At 41.7% G+C, this 21,902-nt stretch overlaps 1 protein-coding gene, 1 long non-coding RNA gene and 7 other non-coding genes across 10 annotated transcripts; 1 reads left to right on the top strand and 8 right to left on the bottom strand.

The window, feature by feature from the left end:
* The first annotated feature begins 8,376 nt into the window (after positions 1–8,376).
* On the top strand, positions 8,377–17,154 carry LOC106588651 (CTP synthase 1). Of its 2 annotated transcripts, none has more exons than XM_014177837.2 (17): positions 8,377–8,508; positions 9,570–9,742; positions 10,383–10,553; positions 10,895–10,995; positions 11,162–11,362; positions 11,491–11,571; positions 11,795–11,946; positions 12,596–12,728; positions 13,773–13,861; positions 14,174–14,268; positions 14,419–14,525; positions 14,611–14,707; positions 16,221–16,276; positions 16,361–16,457; positions 16,551–16,695; positions 16,806–16,887; positions 16,962–17,154. In XM_014177837.2, the coding sequence occupies exons 2-16, from the start codon at positions 9,577–9,579 to the stop codon at positions 16,882–16,884; spliced, it is 1,770 nt and encodes a 589-aa protein (XP_014033312.1). In that variant the 5' UTR covers positions 8,377–8,508; positions 9,570–9,576; the 3' UTR covers positions 16,885–16,887; positions 16,962–17,154. The 2 variants fall into 2 exon arrangements, with proteins under 2 accessions (XP_014033312.1, XP_045565706.1); XM_045709750.2 differs by having other exon boundaries at positions 8,401–8,631.
* A 144-nt stretch (positions 17,155–17,298) lies between these two features.
* LOC106588652 (uncharacterized) lies at positions 17,299–20,380 on the bottom strand. Its single transcript, XR_001324687.3, has 8 exons — positions 20,324–20,380; positions 19,580–19,644; positions 19,249–19,307; positions 18,965–19,029; positions 18,724–18,771; positions 18,459–18,512; positions 17,849–17,929; positions 17,299–17,652 (listed from the first exon to the last, which is right to left on the bottom strand). It is a non-coding gene; the product is annotated as an uncharacterized LOC106588652 (long non-coding RNA).
* On the bottom strand, positions 17,721–17,791 carry LOC123731012 (small nucleolar RNA SNORD99). The gene has a single exon (XR_006762517.1). It is a non-coding gene; the product is annotated as a small nucleolar RNA SNORD99 (small nucleolar RNA).
* Positions 17,983–18,051, bottom strand: LOC123731013 (small nucleolar RNA SNORD99). Its single transcript, XR_006762518.1, has one exon. It is a non-coding gene; the product is annotated as a small nucleolar RNA SNORD99 (small nucleolar RNA).
* Positions 18,285–18,414, bottom strand: LOC123731009 (small nucleolar RNA SNORA44). Its single transcript, XR_006762514.1, has one exon. It is a non-coding gene; the product is annotated as a small nucleolar RNA SNORA44 (small nucleolar RNA).
* Positions 18,853–18,931, bottom strand: LOC123730998 (small nucleolar RNA SNORD103/SNORD85). Its single transcript, XR_006762504.1, has one exon. It is a non-coding gene; the product is annotated as a small nucleolar RNA SNORD103/SNORD85 (small nucleolar RNA).
* On the bottom strand, positions 19,123–19,203 carry LOC123730999 (small nucleolar RNA SNORD103/SNORD85). Its single transcript, XR_006762505.1, has one exon. It is a non-coding gene; the product is annotated as a small nucleolar RNA SNORD103/SNORD85 (small nucleolar RNA).
* On the bottom strand, positions 19,396–19,531 carry LOC123731000 (small nucleolar RNA SNORA16B/SNORA16A family). Its single transcript, XR_006762506.1, has one exon. It is a non-coding gene; the product is annotated as a small nucleolar RNA SNORA16B/SNORA16A family (small nucleolar RNA).
* LOC123731001 (small nucleolar RNA SNORA16B/SNORA16A family) lies at positions 19,811–19,936 on the bottom strand. Its single transcript, XR_006762507.1, has one exon. It is a non-coding gene; the product is annotated as a small nucleolar RNA SNORA16B/SNORA16A family (small nucleolar RNA).
* Positions 20,381–21,902: the final 1,522 nt, after the last annotated feature.

Raw genomic sequence — 21,902 nt, 5'->3', positions numbered from 1 at the left:
ACCACCATTAAAGAGCCTCCACTAGGTCTGACCCCTACCTTTATTACAACCCAGCCTGACCCGAAGTTATTACTCTCTTTTCCCACCCCCTATGTTGTTACCTGCACTTCCCAGTCTCCAGCCTCAGACCAGGGAGGGAGGTTTTCATGAAAAACATTGAGAAAGGGATGAAACCCTGTTCTTTTCTTTTATCACACAAGGCATATGGGACTTAGGCCTAGTACACTATGTGGTTAATCAGCTGCCGTGCTGCTTTTCCATTTCTAACCAGAGGAAATGGCTTGTGGAGGAGGCAGGCAGCCAATCAGCCAGTCACACTGTGGGGGTTTAATGAGATCATTGCCATGGTCAGATTCCATATTAAAATGGACTCATTAGGCGTTACTACCCAGAGACAGGGGCCTGATGATAATATTCACTAGCGTAGGATGACTGTTTCTGGACTAAAGGAATCATTTAGCCCAAGGAAGTTCTGTGGTCGTCACCCCTCTGGTCCAGTCGTCAGTCAGACACTCCAATACTCAATGCCCAGGGTTGTGTTCAATATAGATGAACGTTCTGAAACGGGGAGGTATTACCTGAACACATATTTTCATTGTCTGTTACTAAATGTTTTCCTACTGTGTGCCATATTGGAATATTGAAGATAACCCTGCTCTCCTGTATATTGGCCAGTGGCGACCCGTCATTCAGGGCAGGTGGGACAGAGCCCCACCTGTTTTGAGCATCACCTGTTTAGCAAAAACTTAATGGAAATGTCATGTAATTTTGGCATTATTACGTGTCACATATCAGTTTGCAAACTACGTTAAAAAATGTTAATAATTATTGAGTTAATAAAGCCGCATACCAACATGGTGTCTTTTTTGCTTTCTTCAATAAGGCAGCTCCAAAATGCAGGTGTTTGAGCCTAGCTCAGTGCTTTCTGTGGTGGTGGGGCAGCCAGTGGAAAATACTGTGCGTAGGGGTTGGTAAGGTTCTCTAGTTGCGCCATGATTGGCTCAGCGTTCTGTCACAGATGGGGACGCTAAGTCACCACAAATTCTACGGGGAGAGCTCAAAAATTCAAGCACCTTGGGTGCTGCCATATAAGTGCCCATCCAAGAAGGCTCAAGGTCATTGGCCACAGTTAAAATGATGTCAAATCACGTTATATCTACCATAGCTTTGATTGGTCTGATCATGTCAACATCATACTTTCTAAATCTTAGCTAGCAAGCTAGCAGTCATCATGAATCAAGTCGACTATCTACTGGCAAATTCTTTTCAATCCTTGTCATTTGAAGAGAAATAATGAAGAGAAATTATAGATCAAATGTATCGGTGCTCATCGGCCATTGGACATATACATTACACAACAAGTTAGAAATCACAAATTAAACAATAAGTGGTTTGGAAGGAATCAGTGACTAACTGCAAGTATTGCAAAACAATCACTAGCCTGCTATTCAGTGGAGTGGCTGTGTGGTCCAAATCTGGGTTTAAAGGTTTCTTTTCAATCCACCATGACTTCTGCCACGTTAAAAACAACTTGAAACTTCAAACTGGGAAATCTCAGACTTCATTGAGTTCAAGACAACTGGGAACTCTGAAAAAACTAGCTCTGACTGGGAAAATAAGTTTTCAACAGTCATCCAACTTGGAATTGCAAGTTGGAAACTCAGGCCTCTTTCTAGAGCTCCGACCTGAAGATCACTGATGTCATGATTCAACCTTGATTTTTTTCAAAGTTCCCAGTTGTTTTGAAAGCACCATAAATCCAGAGAATGCCAGACTTTGATGACAAAGTTGGATGACAGAATTTGCCCATGAAGGACCGCCGTACCACCTTCCTGTTCAAGTGAGCACAGCACAACAAGGTGAGTCCAAAAATGTATCGTATGTTGCTGCATAAATGATATGCTGTAGCTAAGAAAGTAATACTAAGTGTATGTTGTGTAAGCTGTTGGTAGCCCATGTGCCTCACCCTAATCATTTGGTCCTAACAGCCCATGTGCCTCACACTTATAATTTAGTCCCTTTTCCTTTCAGAATTTAGCCTACTGTTCTGACTTGGTGGTGGACATGTAGCCTTTAGCCTGTTTTAGAGAAATGTCATCAAATATTGAAAGAGCTGTCAACTTATTTGCCCCCTTTATTTATCCTAAAATTCTGACTTGGTGTACAGGGAAAATACTGTAAGAATGGCTCATGTTCTGAATTATGTAGCTGTACATTTCAAAAGAGCTGAACAAATAGTTACAATGCATTCGGAAAGTATTCAGACCCCTTGACTTTTTCCACACTTTGTTAAGTTACAGCCATATTTTAAAATTGATTAACAAAAATGTCCTCATCAATCTACACACAATAGCCCATAATGACAAAGTGAAAACATGTTTTTAGAAATGTTTGCAAATAAAGCCCTAAGCCTAATTTATTTACTTCAATTGACTGATTTCCTTGTATGAACTGTAACTCAGTTAAATCTTTGAAATTGTTACATGTTTATATTTTTGTTCAGTATACTATCCCCCATAGTAGAAAAGTGTACGTATTCTATTGGTCAGCTTGTCGAGAAAGAAATAGCTCAGACTCTGGGACAGTTGTGGGAAGGTAGATCCCAAATCCATATAACCAGTAGGCCTAGGCCACATAAAAATACGTTTACAATTATTGAATCTGATGCAACAGATCAGAACTTTTAGCTTAAAATTTTGAGAAACTATTATTTCTTAACATTATTAGCACGTCAATGAGCACAAGGCAGTAGGCTACGCGCAAATCTGCATTTGGCAATGAAAAAAAGTTGAAAACCAAAGAACATGAGAGAAATAGGCTACATGTTTCAATGCATGTGGAAGTCTTATAAAATAATTGCCTCTTCTGATATGGTCGAATTTTGCCTAGGCTGCTTTGAAGCAAGCTAAAACATGCCTCATAATTTGTAGTAAAACATTCAGGTTTCAAACAATGAAGTAGCTATATGTTTTCAAAACGCGTACTGACTCCAGATCATTGCAAAGTGGTGTGTGAAGCGCTGATGAAGTCTGCCTTCCGTTGTCTATTCATTTGAACGGCGAATGGGAAGCTTGCTTCAATTACCAGTTGAGAAATAAAAAGAGTAGCTCATTTTAATCTTGCGTTTAGAACTGTTGCGCAATGATTGGGCTTATAAAAGCGCTGTCTGACAGGCTCTGTATCTGTATGCTGTGCAAGTGTGATAAATAAGATACATAACGAATATACACACGCACCAATTGAATTCCACTAAATTATGCAAATTAACTCATAGAGCGATATGCATGACCACTCAAATGTATTTACATCAACTTCTATTTCCATCAATGAATAGGCTGAAAAGCATTATTTCTAAATTGTATTTATTTCCCCTACACTCCCAGTGTGAATTTTAGTTATCTGCATTTCAACAACAAAAAATGTACCTGCTAATGGAAATTCACACACACGCACACACACACACACACACACGGAGCCAGTGTGTTGGAGTGGAGTCAGTCATCATCAGACATCATGTCAGTCAGTGTAGTGCTCCTATGAATTACTATGAGTCAGAAGGAGATCATGTAAGATGCACCACTCTGTCCTGCCCAGGAAGCTCTATGAGGGGATGGTTTGTTTTGGAGTTTGCTACATAAGAGAGGGTGGCCTTTGTCTGTTCAACTACACTGAACTGAAACTCACCCTAAAACATGTGCTTTTACTCCCCCCACAAATTATATTAGCCGACTCCTGCTGTACCCTGATAAACTGCCTGCATGCTTGGAAGCACATCAACATGTCACTGGCAAGAAACCATATTGATATAATGTAGCAATGCTCCAAGAAACACACAAACTCCAAAAGGACTCACATAGAATAGAGAACCATTTGTACAAACTGGCTGCTTGTTCATCAGCCCCATACAAAACTAAGGGTGTAATCATACTGATACATAAGAAACTCAAAATCACCATCCTTGGCAAAGGTGAAGACCAAGAAGGCAGAATAAGAAGGCAGAATCACTTTCCTTAATTATATCCAAAATGGAACGAAAATTGCCTTTATTAATATGTAAGCTTCATGTTTTATGATTCTCCGAAGAGCATATTGTTAGAATTAATTGAATTCCAACCGGATATTGGGACAGACATGAATGCCATTTTGGACATGTGGGAAAAATCTAATAAGACCAACAACAATCCACAGGCAACTAAGGCTCTCCAACATATACTCTCTGATTACAACCTCATTGATGCCAGGCGAGCTCATAACCCTAAAGCCAAAGAGTACACTTTCCATTCAAACAGGCACAAAACACTCTCCTGAACCCATTTAAATACGATTATCTGCTACTCTATTTTCTTCAATCACGAAAATAGAAATTTGGCATATGAGCCTATCTGATCATCATGCTTACTCATGCCTGTTACACATTTCAGAATTTCCTAAAAGAGCCACAAGATGGTGCTTTAATGTTTCCTTACAACAAAATCATGACTTTCTGTGAAGATTTTTAAACTGAATTGAATGAATTCATAATAATTAACAAAAATTCAGTCGATGACCCCTGGATTCTATGGGATGCCACCAAAGGCTTTATTAAAAAATAATGCAACTGCGTTTGCATCTGGGTTGAATAAATCACAATTAAAGAAGATATCAGAATTTGAAATGTTGTTAACTGTGATAGAGCGTTCTCAACAAACACTAATTTCAGACCTTGGTAGCTGATACTCTTTCCAAATGCAAGACAAAATAATTAAGAACTCCTCTTTCAACAGAGGTAGCCACCTCACTGGGAGACCAAATCACTCTCAATGAACTCAAAAGGACATTGGATAGCATGAATAAAAGCAAATCACCTGGATGGGACAGTATTCCTCCTGAGGTCTATTTAAAAAAAAAATAAGTTCAATAAAGGTTAAATTAAAAATAAATAACGTTTTTAAATCAATTAGGTCCACTATTGCACGAAATGATTAACAAAGCCGTTCACAAAAAAAGGTAAACATGCCACCCAGTGTTCTCACTATCTTCCCCTATCTTTGATGAACATAGATATTAAACTGTTTTACAAAATGTTGTGGTTCTGTCTAGACACTTACTTACCCAAATTGTTCCACACTGGTTTGTTAAAAAAAAACTTTTATCCCCGGATTACCTCAATTGACTATTACATATCTTAAATGCTTCATCAGAAACAACAGCTTATTCCTCAATACAGAAAAAGGTTTTGACAGACAAGAATGGCCCCATCTCTGGTCTGTCTTGGAACATATGGGAATTGGCTCCAATTTCATGAATATGATTAAAATGCTTGATGCCAATCCCTCAGCCATAGTTATAAGAGACAATATCTTCTCTACTCCGTTCAGAATCACTAGAAGCAGCATACAAGGCGATCCAAAATTCATAATGCCGTTTTCTAAATGTATATGGCAAGGTAGGCTAAAGGATCCCAGGAAAAAATGAACAAACCTACAAAAAGGGAAAGACGTAGGAGGACTATCCGTACCAAACATAAATAGTATTTCCAGGCACTAGCATCTCACCCAGTCCTAAATTGGTTTAGACATGATTTACCCCCTGGCTGAGTATAGAGAAAAATATGGTGTCTCCTATTGCCCTGGAAGAGGTGATCTTCACTGATATATCCTTTAAACAATGCAAACTATGCTTTGGTTCTATTATTGCTCCCAGAATTTCTATTTGGCGCAACATTTTAAAACAATGTAACTGGGAATCAAAATGGCATGCTCCTACTCCAATATTTCACAATAATGACTTGCAATCTGGAGGGCTGCCTTTTGCATCCCCCCAATGATCCAAATGTGTAATCCATACCCATGTCAATATCATGGACAGTAATGGTTTGAGAACATTCCAAGATTTGAAAGATACATACACATTAGCAGGCAAATCCTTTTTCTATATTTACAATTTATGTCAGCTATGCTGCCTATGGAGTCCCTTGGGAAACCCAACTACCGAACCATCTAATGATGGTATTTAGAAATAAATGATCTGGTCAACTTTTGGAAAGCTCATAGTCTGAGGTAGCCATTAAAAAAGTATGGTCCACAGATCTATACTGAATCTGAACAAACCTTTATCTGGAACAGAATATGGAAAAATATGTCCTTGGCATCCCGTAAACAGAACCATCAACAGTTTGCTCACAAACTGTTTTTAACACCAAGGAAACAGTTTATGATGAAATTGGCCCCAACTCCCATCTTTTCACTGTTCCCAGAGTTTTTATTTAACTAGGCAAGTAAGTTAAGAACAAATAGTTATTTACAATGACAGCCTACCCCAGCCAAACCCAGATGAAGCTGGGCCAATTGTGCACCGCCCTATGGGACTCCCAATCACTGACAGATGTGATACAGCCTGGACTTGAACCAGGGACTGTAGTAACACTTCTTGCACCGAGAAGCAGTGCTTTAGACCTCTGCACCACACAGGAACCCTGAATTAGGTATGCACATTCCTCCATTTGATGTGGGAGTGCCCTGCAGTTAAATACTTATAGGGTCAAGTTTATTTTAGTGCATGAATGTAAATATTCAATTATTTGCATCTATTATGTTACTTAACGATGATAGCTCCTTGAATCTCTCCATAAATCAGAGACGATTACTGCTGGCAGGCAGCACTGCAGCAAAAAAATATGTTGGCTCTTAGAAGGCAATCACCTCACTCTCTCCCCATTTGCCAGCGGATAAAGTTACTATTAAAAGTTATACAATTCGACAGTGAGAAGGAATGGTGCTAGTCATAGAACAATTGAGGCCTGGACAAATATACTTTACTTTAAAGTCAAGTATATTCAGTTTCTGCATGGCGCAATGGTCTAAAGCACTACATCTCAATGCAAACGGCATCACTACAGTCCCTGGTTAAAATCTAGGCTGTATCACATCCAGCTGTGATTGGGAGTCCCATAGGGTGGTGCACAATTGGCCCAGCGTTGGCTGGAGAAGGCTGTCATTGTAAATAAGAATTTGTTCTTAACTGACTTGCCGAGTTAAAGAATTATCTCAGCAAAAGCCCAACACTTACAAATTAACAATTCATAAAGCCCAACACAAACATGTAAGGGATCATGGATTCACCTGGTCAGTCTGTCATGGAAAGAGCATGTGTTTCTAATATTTTAGACACTCAGTATATATACCTATTTGAATCTTTTTTACATTCTTTGCTTTCAGGGCCACGAGAAAGGGTTGATATGGGGAAGGTTTTCTCTGGTCTCAGGGAGGGGTGGCGGGAGGGTGAGGGTTGCCTGATGAGCAACCATAGTTGCTAGGAGGTGGGAAGGTTTCGGGAGAGGGGGGTGGGGGAGTTGGGTGGAGACACGGGAGGTTGGGGGTTGAGGCCCACTTCTTTTTGTTTTCTTTTCCTGTTTATACTGAATGTATTATTACTTAAACTCTGGATTTTTTCCCCTTCTTCTTCTTTTGAGTGGCAGCCTACTAGTACATGTTTTATAAATGTATCATTTGAAATGGATAATGTACCTGTAACCCCCCCAACAAAAAAATAACAAAACAAATAAAAATGTGGTTAAAAAAAAAAAACTCAAATCTGCCAACCTGCCCCCAGGTAGAACAGATGAGTATGAAAGTGGATGTGATCTTGTGTGTTTACATGTAAACATAATTATAAAGGCCTTAGGTACCAGGGGTAGAGCGAAGAGGCATTGCACCACTATTGTACTCCCTCCATTGCAGAATATATAATATACTTTTCAAAAGATGTATATGCATTAAAGACAACGTTTATTGTTTCCTAATTTATTTATTGCGTTTTTCTGCCATGTACAGCCCGTCAGAGCAGCCACCAAGGATTTTAGATGGAGCAATACTGTCACCTGCCGGTTGCCCCACTAATTATCAGCTGTAAACACACCTTCACCATCATGTGGACTGTTCAGCGTATTTTTTACATTTTATTTAACCTTTATTTAACTAGGCAAGTCAGTTAAGAACATATTCTTGGTTACAATGACGGCCTACCAAAAGGCAAAATACCTCCTGTGGGGACGGGGGCTGGGATTAAAAAGGAAAAAGAAATAACATAAATACAGGACAAAACACACATCACGACAAGAGACAACACTACATAAAGAGAGACCTAAGACAACAACATAGCAAGACAGCAACACATGACAGCACAGCATGGTAGCAACACAAAACATGGTACAAACATTAATGTCGTTTGCTGGTTTGTACCGGACATCATTTGACTATTTTACTCAAAATCATGCAATTATTATAAATATGTAGACATAACAATATGCAATAACGATTGGCATATTGATATAGCTTAAACCCTGAAGAAAAAAGACAATAGTTACATTTCCAGCGTGGTGCGTGCGCAGATCCGACGCAACCGTGACGTACTCGACCACAAGGCCACTCTTGCTTAGTCGCGCGTCTTTTTCTGTACTGCTCTGGTAGAACATTTGGCCAGTCAACACGTGTTGGAACTTGGAGTGGATGGATAGTCAATTCTAATTAAGTAACTTTTTTTATTTTATTATCCAAGATTTGAAGGAATAATTTAAATGTATATACATTGACAATTTTAAATTAATCAAGTCCAAATATTTACCATTTGACCGCCTTACACTATTTAGTTTTGGTGAGTTGAAAAACATGCTTCCTTTGTGAACACCGCAGCGCTAAGGTAGCCTAGCCTGCTGTTAGCTTGTTAGCTCAATTGACGCGATGGAGTCAAATATTTGTAGAGCTCGTTGTTCTATCTGTGATGGAATCATCGGGCTAGGTGACCTTGGAGTCCGCATTTTATATATTCCTTGTACTGTATTATGACAGGGTTGGTCGCATGGTACATCAATGCATTGTCCTAGGTTAGGATTCAGTTTAGCTAGCTATCCGGCTAGTGTGACTAAAAGTTATTGATAATGGAATAGGATATCAAGCTAACTGTTCTGTAGATAACGTTACTTTATATGTTGCAAGTCCTTTACTGTTAGGTAACTTGTGTTACAACCTTTGCACCTGGCTGACTGCAATGTTTACTAACGAACTCAGTTGTTGTACATTGTTGCGTTTACTTGGTGGTTGTAGCCACAGAGTAGATATTTTAGATTTCCGATTTTAGAAAAAAGTAACGTTGATGCCTTAGATGCGCGCGCCCTCTTTGTCCTTTATTTCTCTGACCAATGTAACGTTAGCCACCACGCAGGTTTCACTGTACGGTTTTTGCATGTACTGTACTATCGAACGATAGGAATCAGCAAGACCTGAGGGGAAGGAATGTTGATTACAAAAAACTCTTGTGCAATTTTTCCACCATCTCAGAGGGGTAGACTTGCTTGGTTGAGCAACACTAAATGAAAAAGACAGGGCTAAAGTTTTTTGCTTCAGGGCACAACGGCAGGAGATGGCATCTAGGTGTAGGATACCTAGAATCCTCCCAGTCAGACTTGGGATTCGAACCAGAAATGTTCCAGTTGCTGGTGCACCTCTCCAACTTCTAGACTACCTGCCGCCTCAAGTAGCTACTAGAATCAATTAACTACATTACTGTAATCCGTATTATTGTCTCCTACCCAGTGCCACAATGAAGTACATCCTGGTCACTGGTGGCGTCATCTCAGGCATCGGGAAGGGCATCATCGCCTCCAGTGTGGGAACCATCCTCAAGTCATGTGGTCTGCGTGTCACCGCCATCAAGATTGACCCCTACATCAACATAGATGCAGGGACCTTCTCTCCGTACGAGCATGGTGAGCTCAGGAAATGTTCTGTGTTATAGAAATAGTGATTTTAATATCTGCCTTGTGTGTATGCTGTGTAATTTGGTTCACAATGGTGAGTCCAGGGTCATGAAACAGAAGAAAATGCTAACAAACTATTATAGGTTGAAACGACACTGTCAATGCAATTATATGCCATGATGAGGCCTCCTAAGTACTATTCTCTGTTTGTTATGGAATTACTTTCTTTGCTCACGCACAGTTGTCGGAATCAGAAAAGGTTATTGCCATACAATAAATGTTACTAGGAATGTGTGTTGGTGTCCTGTGTACACAGAAGGGTACATCAACATCAATAGTCTAGATCCCTCAAACTAAACTCTGGACCTTGAAGTCAGTTCCGCCCCTCTAATCAGGGACTGATTTTTGACATGGGGCTCAAGGTGTGTGTAATTAATTATCAGGTCAAACAGAAAACCAGCAGGCTCTGGACCTCGTAGGGTAAGAGTTTAATACCCCTGGTCTAGATCAACATCGATACAGATGGAGACATGAACATCTATTCCAATATCCAGAATCCTGTCCCTCCCTTAAAACTAGGGTTTTAACCATACCACTCGACTTCTTCCGGGTGAGGTGTTTTAACGCTGTTCCTCTGCTCTCCCTCCAGGTGAGGTGTTTGTGCTGGACGATGGGGGTGAGGTGGATCTGGACCTGGGGAACTACGAGAGGTTCCTGGACATCAGACTGACCAAAGACAACAACCTGACCACCGGCAAGATCTACCAGTCTGTCATCAACAAGGAGAGGAAAGGAGACTACCTGGGAAAGACCGTACAGGGTAAGACTACCTATAAGACGGTGCGGGACAAGTGCTGGGATGACTTGTAGAAACTGTGTATATACAGGGGTTAAAGGAAGAGCTACCAATCTGTCATCAACAAGAAGAGGAGACTACCTGGGAAAGACTGTACATAGTCATGCTGAGAGAGAGACTGGGTATACAGGAGTTCAGACCCTTGTTGAATAGCTGATATGCATTTGATTTAGCTTGACATGGCAGTTCTGTCCAATATCCTATGAAGAACCAATGACAAAAAGGAAGGATATGAGCTATCAAGTTCTCTTGTCACATTCTCTGCATCTCCAGACTAACTGTCCCTGTTTGGTGTGTCCTTACAGTGGTGCCCCACATCACTGATGCGATCCAGGAGTGGGTGATGCGTCAGGCCAGAGTACCTGTTGACGATGACGGTGTGGAGCCTCAGATCTGTGTCATCGAGGTAAAAGATTATGGTTAACACTGGTAGATCAATGACTTCCAGAGAACCTTTATTGGTTTGATAATAGTGTGACATATGTTACTTGAGGAGTCATTTCGGGCTGGGTAGTTACTAGTTGTATTCCTGTGTAATTGTGTATCCCGGTATGTCTGTTTTATGTGTGCAGCTAGGAGGCACTGTGGGAGACATCGAGAGCATGCCTTTCATCGAAGCCTTCAGGCAGTTCCAGTTCAAGGTGAAGAGGGAGAACTTCTGTAACATCCACGTCAGCCTGGTCCCACAGCCCAGTGCCACAGGAGAGCAGAAGACCAAACCCACTCAGAACAGTGTCAGAGAGCTCAGAGGACTCGGCCTGTCTCCTGATCTGGTGAGTTTAAATTAACCCAAGTTTTTCTAATCCTAGCAAGCCGTCATAACCACTTTTCTGTCCATTTGTACATTTAGTGCAAGGATAGTCTGTTAGCTAATTGTGTTTGTGTTGTCAATTCCCTCCAGATCATGTGTCGCTGCTCCACTCCCCTGGAGAACTCTGTCAAAGAGAAGATCTCCATGTTCTGTCATGTAGAACCTGAACAGGTAAGACCTGATCGTATATTCACACACTAGGATGAAACGACACTGGCTCAATTAATCTTCCCAGTGATTCCTCACATCCTACCTTGTCACCTCCTTCTCAACTGTATTAGAGAAGGTCCAATAAATCTCCCCTTGGAGGATGTGAGGAATCAAGGAAAGATGAATAAAGAAGCACTGAAGCCTCTAGTTGTGACTGAGTGTTAGCTCTCCCCTCCTCTCCCAGGTGATCTGCGTGGCAGACGTGTCGTCCATCTACAGAGTGCCTCTGCTACTGGAGAACCAGGGGGTGGTGGGCTACTTCTGTCAGAGACTAGACCTTCCTATAGAGACACGCCCCAGGAAGATGCTCACCAAGTGGAAGGAGATGTCTGACAGGTGGGTGTGTCTGACAGGTGTGCGGGCAGGCAGTCTCTGGGACTGGTAGTGCTCGATTATTTACACCAGGGCTCAGTTTCCCATGCTTAAGATGCTTTTGGGAAACCGGGCCCTGGGCTGTTAATTGTCGGTTCTAATAAGGGACCGATTCAGACCTGGGACACCAGGTGAGTGCAATTAACTACCAGGTAGAAACCAAAAAACAAGTGTGTCGACCCTCCAGGACCAGAATTGAACAGCCTTGATTTAGACCCACCACGTTTGAGTTTGACCTCTGGATAAAGGACTACATATCTGGATGAGAAAACTACAGAGATATGTAATGATGCTGTTTGGTTGCTCTGCCTATTCACCTGTTGTATTGCAGCACTATGGAGTGACCTGTATTCAGATGATTGGTGCTTTAAGCCAACTGGGAACTCTGAAAAAGCGGGTCAAATCATGACGTCGGTTATCTTCAAGTTGGGAGCTCTAGAAAGATGTCAGTTTCCGAGTTGGATGACCGTTCAAATCAATTTTTCCCAGTTGGAGCTACCCCCCGCCCCCCCCCGAGTTCCCAGTTGTCTTGAACGCACTGAAGTTGGAGATATCAGAGTTCTCCGTTTTGAACGCGGCATATAACTTTGCCTATGGTGTTTTTGAATCCCAGGTCAGACAGGCTCCTAGAGCAGTGTTCTATAGCCCTGGTGGGGAAATACACCAAGTTCACAGACTCCTACGCGTCAGTCATCAAAGCGCTAGAACACTCGGCCTTAGCCATCTGCCACAAACTGGATATCAAGGTAAACACACACAGCCAGGCTAAAACACATGTACAAACTACACACTTGGAAAGGCACTACTGGCTGGTTTCCTGGACATATAATAAGACTAGTCCTGGACTAAGAAACACTTTCAATGTAGAAAGCGCATTCTAGTCCAGGATTACGCTTAATCGGTGTCTGGGAAACCAGCCCTACAATCACAAGCATCTTAACCCCTGTGCATGACAGTGCACCTTTTTCTATTTAGTTTCATACACAGCAAGGCTAAATTATACTGTTCATCTGGCTTGGATGTTCTCAGGAATAGGTTTTATTTTGAAGAATATTGCTGCTATAAAGTGTGATTTCATGTTTAAGTCTTACTTGTTTGTGCAGTCATGTCAACTATACTGAACAAAAATATAAACGCAACATTTAGTGTTGGTCCCGTTTTTCAAGAGCTGAAATAAAAGATCCCTGGAATGTTTCATATGCACAAAAAGCTTATTTTGCAAAAATGTTGTGCACAAATTTGTTTACATTCCTGTTAGTGAGCATTTATCCTTTGCCAAGATAATCGATCCACCTTGACAGGTGTGGCATATCAAGAAGCTGATTAAACAGCATGATCATTACACAGGTGTACCTTGTGCTGGGGACAATAAAAGGCCACTCATGTGCAGTTTTGTCACAACCCACTGTCACGGGTTTTGTTTTGGGGGAGCGTGCAATTGGCATGCTGACAGCTGGAATGGGGGGGGGGGGCTGCTGCAGAGGAGTGTTCTGTCTTTAAAGTCTTTTGTGGGGGAAAAACTCATTCTGATTGGCTTGGCCTGGCTCCCTAGTGGATGACCCTATGCCCACCCATGGCTGTACCCCTGCCCAGTTATGTGAAATTCATAGATTAGGGCCGAATGAATTTGATTTAAATTGACTGATTTCCTTCAATGAACTGTAACTCAGTAAACTCGTTTGAAATTTTTGTGTTATGCATTTGTTCAGTATTGGATAAGCTACGTCCTATCGGGTCAATAGCAACCCATTCTCATGTCTCCCCCTCCCCTCTTCTATTTTTTTTCTCAGTATATTGACTCAGCAGACCTGGAGCCAAACACACTGAAGGAAGAGCCTGTGAAGTACCATGAGGCATGGCAAAAACTCTGCAGTGCTGAGTAAGTATGGTAGGGTCTGGGGTAGAAGGTCTAGCGGTGGGATGTGGCACCTTTTATGGTATTGTTCTCCAATCCTCTTCTTGTACCCCCAGCCAGTTCTACTTATTTTATGTACGGTAGTCCAGCACAGCTGATTCATCCAGTTGAATAGGGTATGCCTGAACTTAAACACATCAATTAAGTAGAAGTGGCTGGGGGGGACACGGGGAGAAACACTGAGATATGGCATCACAGGGGGTCAGTTGGACTGGTAGAGAACAGGGTCGGTATTGTGACTATGTTCATGATGATGGTGTTTCCCTCCCTCCACAGTGGCATCCTGGTACCTGGAGGGTTTGGAGTCAGAGGGACCGAGGGGAAGATCCACGCCATCAACTGGGCACGCAAACAGAAGAAACCCTTCCTAGGTAGAGAATTGTCTGTGTCAGTGGCAGGCAGCTACGAGGATGCAGTCTTCACATCAAGGAACAAATTACACCTGAGGATGGAATTTAAAGCTTTCCATTCACATTCCTTCATGTATGTGCAGTGTTAACCTGACTCCTATGGGTTTACAGGTGTGTGTCTAGGGATGCAGCTGGCTGTGTGTGAATTTGCCAGGAATGTGCTAGAATGGGAAGATGCCAACTCCACAGAGTTTCACCCCGAATCAAAGCATCCTGTTGTAGGTTCCACCTTCATAAGATCTCCCCTTTACTGGTCGTGAAGGCCAACAAACAGAAATCTGATTCCTTACTGGTTCTTTCTAGGTGATTGACATGCCAGAACACAATCCTGGGCAGATGGGTGGGACCATGAGGCTGGGAAAGAGACGGACCATTTTCAAGACCACCAACAGTATACTAAGTAAGAGACCAAACTTTGAGAGTAAAGTCACTGTCATAATCACACACTATACAGTGCATTCGGAAAGTATTCAGACCCCTTGACTTTTTCAACATTTTTCTACGTTAGACTTATTTTAAAATTGATTAAATAAAACATTTTCCTCATTAATCTACACACAATATCTCATATTGATAAAGCGAAAACAGATTTTTAGGATTTTTGCACATTTATAATAATATAAAAAGATACCTTATTTACAAAAGTATTCAGACCCTTTGCTATGAGACTTGAAATTGAGCTCAGGTGCATCCTGTTTCCATTGGTCTTCCTTGATGTTTCTACAACTTGATTGGAGTCCACCTGTGGTAAATTCAATTGATTGTAAATGATTTGGGAAGGCACACACCTGTCTTTATAAGGTCACACAGTTGACAGTGCATGTCAGAGCAAAAACAGAGCCATGGGGTCGAAGGAATTGCCCATAGAGCTCCGAGGCACAGATCTGGGGAAGGGTACTATAACATTTCTTAAATGGAAGAAGTTTGGAACCACCACGACTCTAGAGCTGGCCTCCCGGCCAAGCTGAGCAATCTGGGGAGAAGGGCCTTCGACAGGGAGGTGACCAACAACCCAATGGTTACTGGCAGAGCTTCAGAGTTCCTCTGTGGAGATGGGAGAACCTTCCAGAAGGACAACCATCTCTGCAGCACTCCATCAATCAGGCCTTTATGGTAGTGGCCAGACGGAAGCCACTCTTAAGTAAATGGCACATTACAGCCCGCTTGGAGTTTGCCAAAAGGCCCCTAGAAAGAATCTCAGACCATGATAAACAAGATTCTCTGGCCTGAGGAAACCGTTTGAACTCTTTGGCCTGAATGCCAAGCGTTACGTATGGAGGAAACCAAGCACCATCCCTACGGTGAAGCATGGTGGTGGCAGCATCATGCTGTGGGGATGTTTTTCAGTGGCAGGGATTGGGAGATTAGTCAGGATCGAAGGAGAGATGAGTGGAGCAAAGTACAGAAAGATCCTTGATGAAAACCTGTTCCAGAGCACTCAGGACCTCAGACTGGGGCGAAGGTTCACCTTCCAACAGGACAACAACCCTAAGTACACAGCCAAGACAACGCAGGAATGGCTTCGGGACAAGTTTCTGAATGTCTGTGACCCAGCCAGAGCACGGACTCGAACCTGATCCAACCTGACAGGATCTGCAGAGAAGAATGGGAGAAACTCCCCAAGCGTGTAGCGTCATACCCAAGAAGACTCGAAGCTGCAATCGCTGCCGGATGTGATTCAACTAACTATGGCGTAAAGGGTCTGAATACTTACGTAAATAGATTTGTTTATTTTTTATGAATTTACAAAAATGTCAACCCCTTTTTTGCTTCATTATAGGGTACAGATTTGTAGATTGATTAGGGGATAAAACTATTTAAACCATTTTACAATAAGGCTAAGGTAACAATGTGGAAAAAGTCAAGGATTCTGAACTTTCTGAATGCACTGTACCTGCTGTTTCTCATTGCAGGAAGACTTTACGGAGATGCTGAGTACGTGGATGAGAGACACCGACATCGCTTTGAGGTTCATGTTCACACCACTTTCTCTTTATATACCTTCTCTACATTTCACTAGTGTTTCAGTGTGCTTACCTTGTTTCCTGTCTAGGTGAACCCGGAGCTGAAGGATCACTTTGAGGGTAAAGGCTTTCACTTCGTGGGTCAAGACGTAGAAGGAGAGCGAATGGAAGTCATTGAGCTAGACGGTAAGAGTGTCCGGGATCATGTGTATGAGTGGACAAAATGTTTTTGGTCTGCACGTATGCTCTTAACCACCTCTCCTCTGCTTTTATTTCTAGATCATCCGTATTTCGTAGGGGTGCAGTATCATCCTGAGTTTACCTCTCGCCCCATCAAACCATCGCCTCCCTACTTCGGCCTCCTACTGGCATCAGCTGGGAAATTACAGAGCTACCTACAGAAGGGTTGCCGCCTGTCTCCGCGGTAACCGAATATTACAAGAACTAGCTAAGTTAAAGTGCCGTGGAACTTCAACATTTAATACATTGTTGGATGTGTAAGTAACGTGTCGTTTGAATACCATCTCTCTGTAGGGACACGTACAGTGATCAGAGCGGCAGCAGCACCCCAGACTCTGAAATAGCGGAGTCCATATCACAGGAATTTGTGTGACTGGTAAGCAACACTACAATTGTGACTTTTGGAGCATGTCAGTTTGGATTCTAATCTGCCCACAATTTCTCTTGCAGAGGGAAAGGAACAGCTGAAACAGGAAATCCCTTTTTCACATGGAGGACCAAGACAAGGGCTAAATTAGCTCTTAAGATGTTTTCCTGAAAGGGATTGTTAGTATGTGTATATGCTACTGTCATTTGGGTCAAACATGCCTCACAACCACAATACATTTATATGCAATAAATGTGACTTGTTTAATTCCCTCAATGGATTGGTCAGGACTTATAATGGGAGCTTTTCATTGCAAATTGATACTCTGGCAGTCCTTTTGTCCCCTAAACACATTGTAGGGGTTGCCTTTAATTTAAAGGTGCCCCCAATATTTGACAAAAAAAATGAGGTCTTTGTACATCAGGGTTAATTCATGTTTATTTTAGTCAAAGGGCTTTACAAGTATAGAGCAAAATATTTTCCCATCACTGTAAGTCTGCCACACAATACATAAGTAGTTGTCAACCTGGCTCATGGGAAGGGATATAGGACACAAATAATTTCTTTATTTAGCCATCTTACAAACCTCACTTTCATTGAAAATCGTGAACAGTGTGCATGGAAGGATGTAGGCCTTATCCATTTGAGCAGCAGCTACATACAGACCCTTAGTGGAATTCCCACTAGAGTGTAACAGTTAATGTGATTGATGCTATGCTGGCAAGAGAAAGCCCTTATGGTGTATGACAGGCCTCAGCCATCTTTTAGCAAGACCTGAAAATAAAAAAGTAATGTTTTAGTGGCTGGAGACAATTTGTATCATACACACTTTGAAGGTGCTGTTCTGATCTCAGTCCCATATCCGCATGTTTCATCCAACAGTCACATTTAAAGATTTCAATCATTGATCAGAACACACCAGAGACTGCACAGATATTCAGTGATTAGCGTGAGGCAAAGCATGACGTACCTTAACCCTGATTACGGGTATATCAACGTTGAAGTGTAATTGGTCAATGCCAGTCATTTCACCCAGAGGCAGTTGCAAGACCTGCAAATGAAATAAATGTCAGCTTCTTGATACACACACAATCCAAGGATTGACTCTGATCTAAGTCCCATATCCGCATGTTTCATCCAACAGTCACATAAAAGGTATCAGAATTGATCAGAACATAACAGGCCCTCTGAAGAAAAATCACAAGCACTTATCCCCCAAAAAATGACAGTTCAGTATATACCTACAGATAGACATTCCATCAAGGGACCTGGATTGGGCCATTCCATCTCAAGTGTTGAGGCACACTTGTACATTCAGCAGTGCACAAAGTAAGCTCTTAACAGCAGGATTTACATTGGTGGAGCTATCAAAGCAAAATTACTAAGGTTCAAAGATTAAGCTAAATATCTGTAGGACAGTAGAGTGACTACCTCAGGCACAGAGAGGCTAGGACAGTCAAAGACTCCCCATTTCTCTGGCATACACTTGGAGAACCAGAGGCTAGTCAGAGCCCGGGTCCTTAGGATAGCATGCTATCATGGGGACAAGACAACACTTGTTTTAAAAGAAAAATCCTTACCAGCCGTTCAATCCCAAGGTGATTGGGTCGTTACCACTTCAGTTGGTACGAGACCTGATGAGAAACAAAGTGACCTTCGTGGGATGATCAATCTAGGCTCATTTGCATTACAAAGCATTGAGGATGTTTGTAATTCATTACTACTATCTATAAACAGGCTCAGAAGTGGAATACCCACATTTATCATTTCACCAGGTAGGTTAAATTATCAAGGCAATGAGGGCAAGTGTGTCACAGCCAGAATGAAAGGCAGACATTGAATTACCTTCAGAATGTTCAGTGGTTAATTCTCAAGCCATCTGATGTTATAAACCTATAGAGAAAACTGAGTCAGGAGACAGCTACATGTTTTTTTTACATAGCAAATTGTGTGGTTTTACTCTCATTGCAATATCTTGGCTCAGACGAGTACTATAAGTTCTCATCAACGAGGTACTCCTCTAAGTGAGGGCAAGTTTGTCATCACAGCCAAAAGGTTAAGAGATTTTTTAGAAAATCAGAATTACCTCCAATTAGAACTTCCACTGGTTCATTCTAATTCCATTTTATAGGGTCTTCCGATTGACTAACCCTGTAGAGTGCATTAGAAAAATAGGATCAGGTAGAGATACTTCGTTGTATAGCCAAAACCACAGAATTTACATTCAGTTAAATCAATGATATATCTGGGCTCAGACGAGTACTAAGAAGTTCTCAGCATCGAGGCATTCCTCTAAGTGAGGGCAAGTGTCTCATCACAGCCAGAATGAAGGATGGTGAAACGTCTTGAAATCATCCAACATAAACGTACCTTCTGCATATCCATTTGTTAATCCACCGTCTGGGGTCTGATCAGAAGATATCATTGGGCTTCGAGCGCATAGGGAAGCAATCGATTAGAAAAATGAATCCATCATATGACCAATACATTTACATGTTCTACGTACAATGGTGCATGGAATGTCCTTCCCCTTAATGTTGCTGCGTCAGTTACTTTCGAACTGTACAGCGACCGTCGGTGAAAGTGTTGTTTTTGGCATCTTGTTGACCATGTCTGCTACAAGAACGCAGGAACGGCTTCGATAGGTGCCTGGGTTTTAGAATGGGTTGTACAGAGATCATAGTTCATTGACACTGCTCACCTATTCTGCAGTAGTAATGCAGCCATATTGGGTTGGGCAGGGTTCATCGTATGCGGTTTGTCCACCTAGAAGCAGAGATCAATGATGAGGTACTCAGTATGGCTAACCTTAACCAACTAGCTGTGGGCCTACACTCACTGCACAAAATCTAACAATTGTTAGAATAACCATCTACGCAATGTGACATGGTTAGCCATAGTTGCTGGCTCACAGAAGGAGAAGAAAAAAAATTACTGTTCTTTCCCAAATTGTTGCTAATAAGTTACACCTTCACAGCATCCGTCGGTAAAACCATGGCTCCTTTGTTCACCGATTCTGCCAGAAGAGTGGACTGAATCGGCTTCGATAAGGGCCGCGAGCAGCAGCGGCCACGTGGAAATCACAGGCCAACATAACTAACAATGAGCATCAAACTAGCGTAGGTATGCATGTTCGAAATGGTACATGTAACGTCACGATTAACATTAGCTTGCCCACAAGGTTCACAGCAACTACTTTAATTGCTAACGTAGCTGGCTATATAGCCAAGTAGATCACAAGAACGTGCAGGTCCCGCCGGAAGTTAGTCTACTCGTCCTAGGAAAGCAAAACGCCAGAAAACCGAAAGCAAAACGCCAGAAAACCCATTCAAACATTAAAGTACATGCTTTTCCCAAAACATGTGATATTGGCAAATAAGTTGACCAGCTTTCACTTGAATATAAAAGGTGATGTCAGGCGATAACTCTTTTGCTGGTGACTCACCTTTGCATTTAGCTTGAACTGAAGAGAGAAAGAAAACCCGCCGTCTATTGGTTTATATAGTGTGGGACAACATGGCGATTGGTCCACATGTGTCACATGGACGAGATGTATGACGGTATATGACGTTCGCCATAAATCATAGACCGCTATCAACATAGCTACCAATGCTAAAATGTGGCATAAATTAGATAGCTAATGGCTACTGATAAGACTAACAATAAATAATGAACAAATAATACAACGAAAATAGACGGGGTAAAAAAAAAAAAATACATGTTTGAAGAGAGGCAAACAAAAACATTTTCACTTGAAGCTATTGCTAATTTATTACACCTGGTCAATGCAGTTCTGACCAAGACAAATTAATGGATTGCTGCCAGTGCCAACACTTGTGCTTTTTGGATTAAGGCATCTGAGGTTGATAAAGGCCACACACTAGTATTTATTCCAGACGTCCTATGCCTATACGAGTTGGCAACAATAGGAAATTACACTTCCGGATTTGAAAATAGATGTGTAGGTCTGTAGGTGATAGAATAATTTGTATGTTTAAGATAATGACTAAAGTATTCCACCCTGAAACCATATAATTGTATGAAATGTGTTAGAGTCATAATCCAATAATGTGTGTGGCTAGACCTTTTAGACTAGGCCATTGTGTTACTATTTTGCAATATGAGCAGGGTATAGTTGAGACATTCAAGGACAACTGAACTGTCGACTTGTGATAACGGTGAAACTAATAACTGGAAAGAGGCCTCCCCAGCCTAGGGAGGAGAGCAACTGTTAGAAACGGCTAGGCTTGCAGAAGATAATAAAACATGTTGTAGAAGTGTGATAAACAATGTATGTGAACTTTGGAAAAATACAGCCCACCTAAAGCGAGGTGGTGTTCCTACTGATGTGAGTTCATTTGTGTGTGTGCTATAAGAAGACTGTGTTCTCATTATACATTTTAGTCATTTAGCAGACGCTCTTATCCAGAGCGACTTACAGTAGTGAATACATACATTTCATACATTTTTTTTCTCCGTACTGGTCCCCCGTAGGAATCGAACCCACAACCCTGGCGTTGCAAACACCATGCTCTACTAACTGAGCCACAAGGGACAATCCCACAAGGTTCACAGCAACTTTTGAAGACAGAGCGCTCTCTGAATAAAGAATGTATCTATTACAGGCTGAGACTGTCTATTTCTTTGAACTGGAGCTTTACAACCTTCGGGAATTAGACAGAGATATAAAATAGTTCAGTTAAAACATTGAGATATAAATTGTCGTGACAGTGGGACATCTATGCAATCGAGGTGTATATTGTTAGTAGGCCAATAGTGTTGAAAGTGGTTACTTTAATCAATGCTTTTAGGCAAGCCTAAGTGAGAACTAAATTTCAACTGAGCAAAGTCAACAACCCAACAAACGCACACACTGACTGACGCCAAAAACCGGTCTCAACATTTCAGCACCAGGGACAGTTCCATGACTGCTGAGACTAAAGTTTCATTGAAAAGCCAGGATTTAATTGCCTTTCGAACGGACTTAACACAACAAATACAAGAATATCATGCAATGCATATCA

Source organism: Salmo salar, chromosome 27, assembly GCF_965601325.2.
Source record: "Salmo salar chromosome 27, fSalSal1, whole genome shotgun sequence".
NCBI classification, from domain to species: domain Eukaryota; kingdom Metazoa; phylum Chordata; class Actinopteri; order Salmoniformes; family Salmonidae; genus Salmo; species Salmo salar.
The sequence above is the reverse complement of the archived record's forward strand: the minus strand, read 5'-3'. Positions and strand labels throughout refer to the sequence as shown.